This window comes from Oncorhynchus mykiss, chromosome 31 (assembly GCF_013265735.2).
Source record: "Oncorhynchus mykiss isolate Arlee chromosome 31, USDA_OmykA_1.1, whole genome shotgun sequence".
Classification (NCBI taxonomy): domain Eukaryota; kingdom Metazoa; phylum Chordata; class Actinopteri; order Salmoniformes; family Salmonidae; genus Oncorhynchus; species Oncorhynchus mykiss.
Genome location: NC_050571.1, coordinates 12,204,494 through 12,212,554, shown reverse-complemented (window position 1 = coordinate 12,212,554; position 8,061 = coordinate 12,204,494). Strand labels below are relative to the sequence as shown.

The 8,061-nt window shown below is 44.6% G+C and overlaps 1 protein-coding gene across 1 annotated transcript in view; it reads right to left on the bottom strand.

The window, feature by feature from the left end:
• Window positions 1-2,851: 2,851 nt before the first annotated feature.
• LOC110504580 (progesterone receptor) overlaps window positions 2,852-8,061 on the bottom strand; it is a 37,409-nt gene continuing 32,199 nt past the window's right edge. The window contains exon 9 of the mRNA XM_036970098.1: window positions 2,852-4,988. Coding sequence (XP_036825993.1) covers window positions 4,821-4,988 — 168 coding nt within the window. The 3' untranslated portion in view covers window positions 2,852-4,820. The remainder of the gene's footprint in view (window positions 4,989-8,061) is intronic.

Below are 8,061 nucleotides of genomic sequence, written 5' to 3'. Positions count from 1 at the left end.
TCCTCCTCCTCTTCCCTCCATCCAGACCATTACACCAGTCCTCTCTCCTCCTGCTCCTCTTCCCCCCATCCAGACCATTACACCAGTCCTCTCTCCTCCTCCTCCTCTTCCCTCCATCCAGACCATTACACCAGTCCTCTCTCCTCCTCTTCCCTCCATCCAGACCATTACACCAGTCCTCTCTCCTCCTCCTCCTCTTCCCACCATCCAGACCATTACACCAGTTCTCTCTCCTCCTCCCTCCATCCAGACCATTACATCAGTCCTCTCCTCTTCCCTCCATCCAGACCATTACACCGGCTATGCTATAGCTGAAAGCAGCTCATGTTCAAACACCCCTAGGACATCCTCCTTTAAACCACACACACACTCCCTCTCTCTCTCTCACTCCTAGAACATCCTCATTTAAACCACACACACTCCCTCTCTCTCTCTCACTCCTAGAACATCCTCCTTTAAACCACACACACTGCCCCTCTCTCCCTCTCTCTCTCTCTCCTGGGACATCCTCCTGTAAACGTACAGTGAGATGAGAAGGTCTGTCTGGTAAAATAGTAATAGTCTGTTAATTGTTTGCTAATGGACTGGGTTGTGTTAATAGTCCCAATAGTCCTGTTTATTACCATTCCACCATAGCCCTGTGAGCCCTGGCCACATAGTGTAGGGTTACACCTCTACAACTGGCTGATAAACCAGGACCAACGTCCCAAATGGCTCCCTGTTCACCATATAGTGCACTACTTTTGACCAGGGCCCATTGGTGCACTATATAGTGAATAGGCTGCTATTTCTGACACAGCCAATATGTTGTGGAATTCAGAGTGTAGATGTTAAATCTTAGTATTGTTTTATGTGCTGCTGCTTTGGTTTAGAATTGTTATTTTTTGTGCCCCAAGTCAAGTGGCCCAAAGGTTGACCACGTTGTCTAGTGAGATTTACTATCCTAACTATTCCCCTAATCAATTATGTTGTGGAACATTCTGTTAGCACAACGCCTACACTAGCCCAACCGTACAGGAAATCTCACAGGAATGTGACTTGTGACAATCTTACATAACAATCGTTTTACTGCAACAAAAAAAAAATATATATATATACAACTGCTGTACATTGAAATGGAACATGTACCTCATGAGACCATGTTGCAAACTAACGCATAAGCAGTCAGAACTACTCCTCGGATATACATTTGGACATTGATTCTGTTTCTACTGTATGTTCTACTCTGGTGTGCACTGGGGAGAAATATACATCCGGTAGGAATGTAAATGACGAGGGATATTTGTGACTATGATGTCACAAGTCTTGTCTCTACTCCCCAGTACTTCCACTACAGTGGAAATATATTCATGTACAAATGGCTGGAAGATTACAAACACACACAAATCAAATGTATTTTTGATCATTTCAAATGTAGGAGACTCCAGTCCTTTTAAAGTCAAACCACAAGGGCAATGTTGCAAATACTATATTTAGAGAAGTGATATTTCAGCTCTCGATCACTCAGTTCTACGGCATTTATGAGGAGACAGAGAGTTGGTTAGAGAGTTGGTTAGAGCAGGAACTGAGAATGTGTGTGTGTGACAGTGGGTGTGTGTACTTAACATGGCCGCAGTGCAGGATGTTACTCAGACAGATCTGGGCTTTTTACAGTCGTGTCTTTCGGACATCCAATCCAATGAACTAAAATAGACTAGTGGCGTTCAGTCAGAGTCATGTCACTCCTCCTCGCTGTGGAGAGATGTACTAAAACATTTCACTAACAGGATGTTTTTCATTTTTTTATACAACCAGATAGTCTAGATGGACTGTTTTTTAAACCCACAGGAATCACAGAGATTCAATGTGACATTGGTTCTGGTGTAGGCGGCTCTGTGGCTGCGTCCCAAATTAGACCATATTCACTGTATAGTGCACTACTTTAACCAGGGGCCTGGTAAAAAGTAGTGCACTATAAAGGGTTTCATTTGGGACAACACATTGTAGACAAAGTGGCTGTTGAACTAGACTATTTCGGTCCTGTTCCAATCTCCATACTACCATACCACTTAGAGTACACGCTTCATACTAAGTGTCGTACTAGTGTGCACATTGGAATGCAGCTTAGGGGTTGAGCCAGCCCTTAAACCATATTGTTATCCGGTTTCATCAACATGTGAGGATTTCAACATAAAACAGGGAAAGACATGTTCATGAATAATACATTAAGAAAGTCGTGAGATCTAAAAAGACGGCTTTGATTATAAGGAGTTCATCATTTCGCATTCCTCTGCCCAGCACATGATGATTTCCGTCTTTTCATGATGATATAAGATTGTTCCAGCATGTAGGACTAATGTGGTTGGTATCAATGTGGCGACTGTTTGTCTAACCCAGTCCGACATCACTGCCAGCTGGTCTTGTTGCAGTAACAGGGCAGTCCACTAGATGGCTGTAGTTGAACACTGAACTTCTCTACTAACTTCTTGGTAATCATGTTTGCTGTGGGCTCTCTTTGTGCTGAGAAATAAAAACTACAAGACCCATAAGCAGATGATCACTGGGGCCTTTTTGTGCTGAGAAATAAAAACTACAAGACCCATAAGCAGATGATCACTGGGGCCTTTTTGTGCTGAGAAATAAAAACTACAAGACCCATAAGCAGATGATCACTGGGGCCTTTTTGTGCTGAGAAATAAAAACTACAAGACCCATAAGCAGATGATCACTGGGGCCAATTTTTTTCCCCAGGAAGAGATAGAAATGTATTGTGTTTCTCAAGTAGAATTAGGGAATTGTGTTGGCTTGGTTTCCTTTCTGCAACGTCGTGAACTGAACATATAACCTCACTGAAAAGAACAACACCTTTTGGAACAGTGAGGTACGGTATTTATTTGGTAAGTAGACACATGAACTCAGACAGGATAAAGTATTGATGAAGCTCAATACTCCAATAGATGGTAACACCTTACCTGAAGGAGAAATATAAGCTTTTTTTATGGAAAATTGAGTCAGAAATTGGCACCCTATTCCCTATATAGTGCACTAGTTTTGACCAGAGCCCTATGGGTCCTACTCAAATGTAGTGCACTAAAAGGGTTTGGATGTCATTTTGGATACAACCTGTATGTGTTTCCCTGTCACTTATAGAATACTTAAGATACAGATCACATGATGCCAAATAAAGACCCAGTGATGTGGAATATAGATTGTTTCATTTGTTAGAATTTTAAAGAAGTATGATTTGTTTTGATAGAATATGCAACGTATAATGCATTTGATATTTACAGATATTGTGTTATATATGAATGTCTGTAGAGTATGAATGATGTGTTATTCAGAAGAATTATGACTTATTTTGACAGTGTTAAAAATACTACTACATTTACTGAAACTATAAAAGAGTATATAACAGTTAACTGAAAAGAGAGAGAACCAACAGTCTGAAATGTACATTCAGGATCAAACCCTAGCTTGAGATCAGGGGTTGTAACGTAATCAACCCTGGGGGGACCAACGGACCCCTCTCATTGAAGCCATGAAGTTCAAGGCCGACTGCGGTACTGAAGGCTGTTGTTTCCAGAAAGCAGGATCTCCCATTATAGTGAATGGGAAAATGGCAATCTTTGTTGTCAATATTAGAGAGAGAGAAAAAAAAAAGCATTCAAACACAACCATGTTACCAATAATTGCTTATATTAGAACAGATGTATGTCCTTGAACTGATTATTTAAAAAAAAGACAATTATACAAAGAAGTTATAAGGATAATTGAGTTGCCATGGTAGCCTGCAGTACCCTGGTCGGCCTTCGGTTGCAGGCAGCACTGACCTAGCCTGCAACAAATCCCCATGAGACGGCACTTTAGCAAGCTAAAACCGACTTCCTAACCTTCAAATGCGACATTGAGTCTTCACATAGGAATTAATGGTGTGACATCATCGACGGCTTTGCCCATTCATGTACAGACAATGGTTGGTCCTCTAGTAAGGTTTTTGTGATATATTGAACCAGGGCTGGCCCTAGCGTTTTGGGGCCCCACACCATGCGGGTAAAACATTTTAGTGGGCCCCCTCTTGACGGCACAGATAAAGCAAATTTAAGTTTTAAAGTACATTTCCTGAAATTCACATTCGCATTTAGCTATAGGGTGTAGAGAAAATGTTGTGGTTTTAAATCACATTTTATCAAATTCTACACATTTTTCTTCAAATGGGGCAGCCAGAAGATCTTGCAGATTTAAAGCAAATTTCCAACAATTCTACAAATACTGCCAGGGGTGGAGAGAAATTATCAAGTTTTAAAGTAAATTTCCTACAATTCTACAAATACTGCCAGGGGGTGGAGAGAAATGATCAAGTTTTAAAGCACATTTCCTACAATTCTACACATTTTGCCATGACTTATGATATCTGAGTGAGAGTGACTGACAACATCAATTGAGGTCCCCTGGAGGTCAGGGTACATGCGTGCCTGGTCATTAGTTGGCCATGATTACTATAAGGCGTAGACAGCTGGCTAACTTACCAATCTAAATAAATGTTTGCTGACAGGGGCTAATTCAGAGGCTGACACTGCTGAAGCACTAACAAAAACTGCTGATTCACTAACACATTTAAAAATGTCACCTTGTGTATTTTACTTTAACTCTCAACATTACTGAGTCCCCCCCCCAAAAAAAAGTACCTTGAGCCTAGGGCCTGCCCTGGGTTGAACCTCTAGCAGGAAGTTTTGTGATAAGTTGAACCACTTGCAGGGTGTTTTGTGATAGGATGACCCTCTAACAAGGTGCATTGTGATAGGATGACCCTCTAGCAAGGTGCATTGCGATGGGATGACCCTCTAGCAAGGTGCATTGTGAAAGAGGATTGGCTGAACTATGCCTGTGAGTATCTTGGGCACGTGAACGCTGACGATCTCAGAGATCATCTCTGGATAGCTGACTCTGGTGGGCAGAGACTGGGCCTGGATAAACAGATCATAGGTGAACTGGTGCAGCTTCCTCACAATCTGAGAGTGAGAGAGAGAGAGAGGGGGGGGGGGGGGGGAGAGAGGGAGTCAACTGTCAGTAACACCAAAGCGGGGGGGGGGGTTGAACAAGTCAGGGGTTAGTGGTTAGGGGTAGAAGCAGGGCCGGCCCTGGGTATAGGCGACATAAGCTGTTGCTTAGGGCCCCTGGCCGCTACGGTCCCCAACCCCCCAAAATACTTTAGGAACTCAGTTGGGGTCTAAACTTACTGTTGAGAGTTATAATAGTAGAACACCAAGAGCAGTTGCTAGAACGTGCAAAATTCTGACCGGATTACGTAACGAACCAAAGCTGGTTGTTTGTTCTCTTATTTTACCTCGTAGCGGTCATGAAGGAAGAAGGATGCATCATATTAGGGTGTCTAGCTATAAGTTCAACCTGATCAATCAAATGGATAGGTGTAAGCAATTGTCGCTAGACAGACATAGAGAGGGGGGAGGAGGAAAGTGAGAAAGAAAGGATGAAAGTGAGAGGAGGTGGGAAAAGAATGGAAGACAGACAGAGAGACAGACGAAGAGAGAGAAACAGAGAGAGAGAAAGACAGCAGTGTAAATGTACTTAGACTAGAGTATTTCAACACCTCTACTCCTCCAACTTGTTAGGCAATCATATGTACCTACAGGGGAAGGTGGCCAGCCACACAGGAGGGTGATTTTTACTAAGGAGGAGGCCGTGCTGACCAAGATGCATGCTGGCCATTTCGGAGTGAAGCGCATGATTGCCAAAATCAACCTACGCTTCTTCTGACAGGGAATTGTCAAGGTGGACAGAAGGGAAATAACTTTTTATTTATCAATCACATTCTATTATATCTGAAATGATTATGATTTCAATGAATATCATATCAGAGAGCACACAATGTTTCAATTTGTCACGTTGTGCCTAAAGGTCAGTACCCTGTCTAGCCTGCCAGAAGTTTGAGAGGGCGAAGACTGTGGCGCCGGAGTTGAAGCCCATCAAAGTTGTTTCATCATGGCACATGATTGGTGAGTGTCCCAATTCAAATTTCGCCCCGATAAGTTGTTTTGTAATGGTTGCTTTATTTGACCACAACAGTATTATAGAATGTGTGTGTGTGTGTCAGTAGCCTTACAAATATGAAAATCTGCATACTGTATGACACAGGTACGGGTAAGAATAGAGTCATCTTCTCTCTAACACTTTAAATGTTAGAGGTGGCCCTCATTGGACCCTTCACGAAATCCAGGAATGGCAACAGCTGCTGTCGAACGTCGACCGATCACTTTACCAAGTAGGTGGAGGCAATACCCATAAAGCTCAGTACAGGAAGAGAATGTGCTTAACTCTAAATTCCCTTCTGTAACCCATTAAAAAAGGTGCCTGAAACCAAAAATAGATTTTTGTTTTGTATGATACCCATCAAGGACGAGACTGGCGAGGCCACCTCCAAGACAATGACGGACATCTTCAACACCAACTGTCATCTTGAGACCGAGGTCATGAACACTGGAACAAGTTACGGATGTTATAGGTTATATTCTGTCACCAATGGTTTGTTTTATTTATTTTTTACAATTTGTTTTTCCGTGGTACATAAACAGACCTATTTCAATAGATATCCCTTTCCTACCCCCTCCTCCAGGTTTGGTGAATGGACCAACCAAATCCTCCAGACATGTCATGGGCAAGTCCCTTGATTGCTACCAGGAAGGTTGGGAGAACTACTGGAAGGTAATTCTCTTTGCACACAACAGCAGCATCCAGGCCTCCACCGAGTACAGACAGGAGTCGCAGCTGTTGACTGAGGTAAAACAATGCAATTGTATATACAATTATTGCATATACTGATGTTGTTTGTCTATTGCTATTTTTATATAAGGTACTTTCAGATCACTGAAACCCCACCTGATGTGGTGGAAGCTGTCGAACCAGATCAGAACTCTCGAGGACTACAGTACCTTCAGGCACGGACTGAGGAGGACGTGGAAGCTGTCGAACCAGATCAGAACTCTCGAGGACTACAGTACCTTCAGGCACGGACTGAGGAGGACGTGGAGGCTGTCGAACCAGATCAGAACCCTCGAGGACTACAGTACCTCCAGGCACGGACTGAGGAGGACGTGGAGGCTGTCGAACCAGATCAGAACCCTCGAGGACTACAGTACCTCCAGGCACGGACTGAGGAGGATGTGGAGGCTGTCGAAACAGATCAGAACTCTCGAGGACTACAGTACCTTCAGGCACGGACTGAGGAGGACGTGGAGGCTGTCGAACCAGATCAGAACTCTCGAGGACTACAGTACCTCCAGGCACGGACTGAGGAGGACGTGGAGGCTGTCGAACCAGATCAGAACACTCGAGGACTACAGTACCTTCAGGCACGGACTGAGGAGGACGTGGAGGCTGTCGAACCAGATCAGAACTCTCGAGGACTACAGTACCTTCAGGCACGGACTGAGGAGGACATGGAGGCTGTCGAACCAGATCAGAACCCTCGAGGACTACAGTACCTCCAGGCACGGACTGAGGAGGACGTGGAGGCTGTCGAACCAGATCAGAACCCTCGAGGACTACAGTACCTCCAGGCACGGACTGAGGAGGACGTGGAGGCTGTCGAAACAGATCAGAACTCTCGAGGACTACAGTACCTTCAGGCACGGACTGAGGAGGACGTGGAGGCTGTCGAACCAGATCAGAACTCTCGAGGACTACAGTACCTTCAGGCACGGACTGAGGAGGACGTGGAGGCTGTCGAACCAGATCAGAACTCTCGAGGACTACAGTACCTTCAGGCACGGACTGAGGAGGACGTGGAGGCTGTCGAACCAGATCAGAACCCTCGAGGACTACAGTACCTTCAGGCACGGACTGAGGAGGACGTGGAAGCTGTCGAACCAGATCAGAACTCTCGAGGACTACAGTACCTTCAGGCACGGACTGAGGAGGACGTGGAGGCTGTCGAACCAGATCAGAACCCTCGAGGACTACAGTACCTTCAGGCACGGACTGAGGAGGACGTGGAGGCTGTCGAACCAGATCAGAACCCTCGAGGACTACAGTACCTCCAGGCACGGACTGAGGAGGACGTGGAGG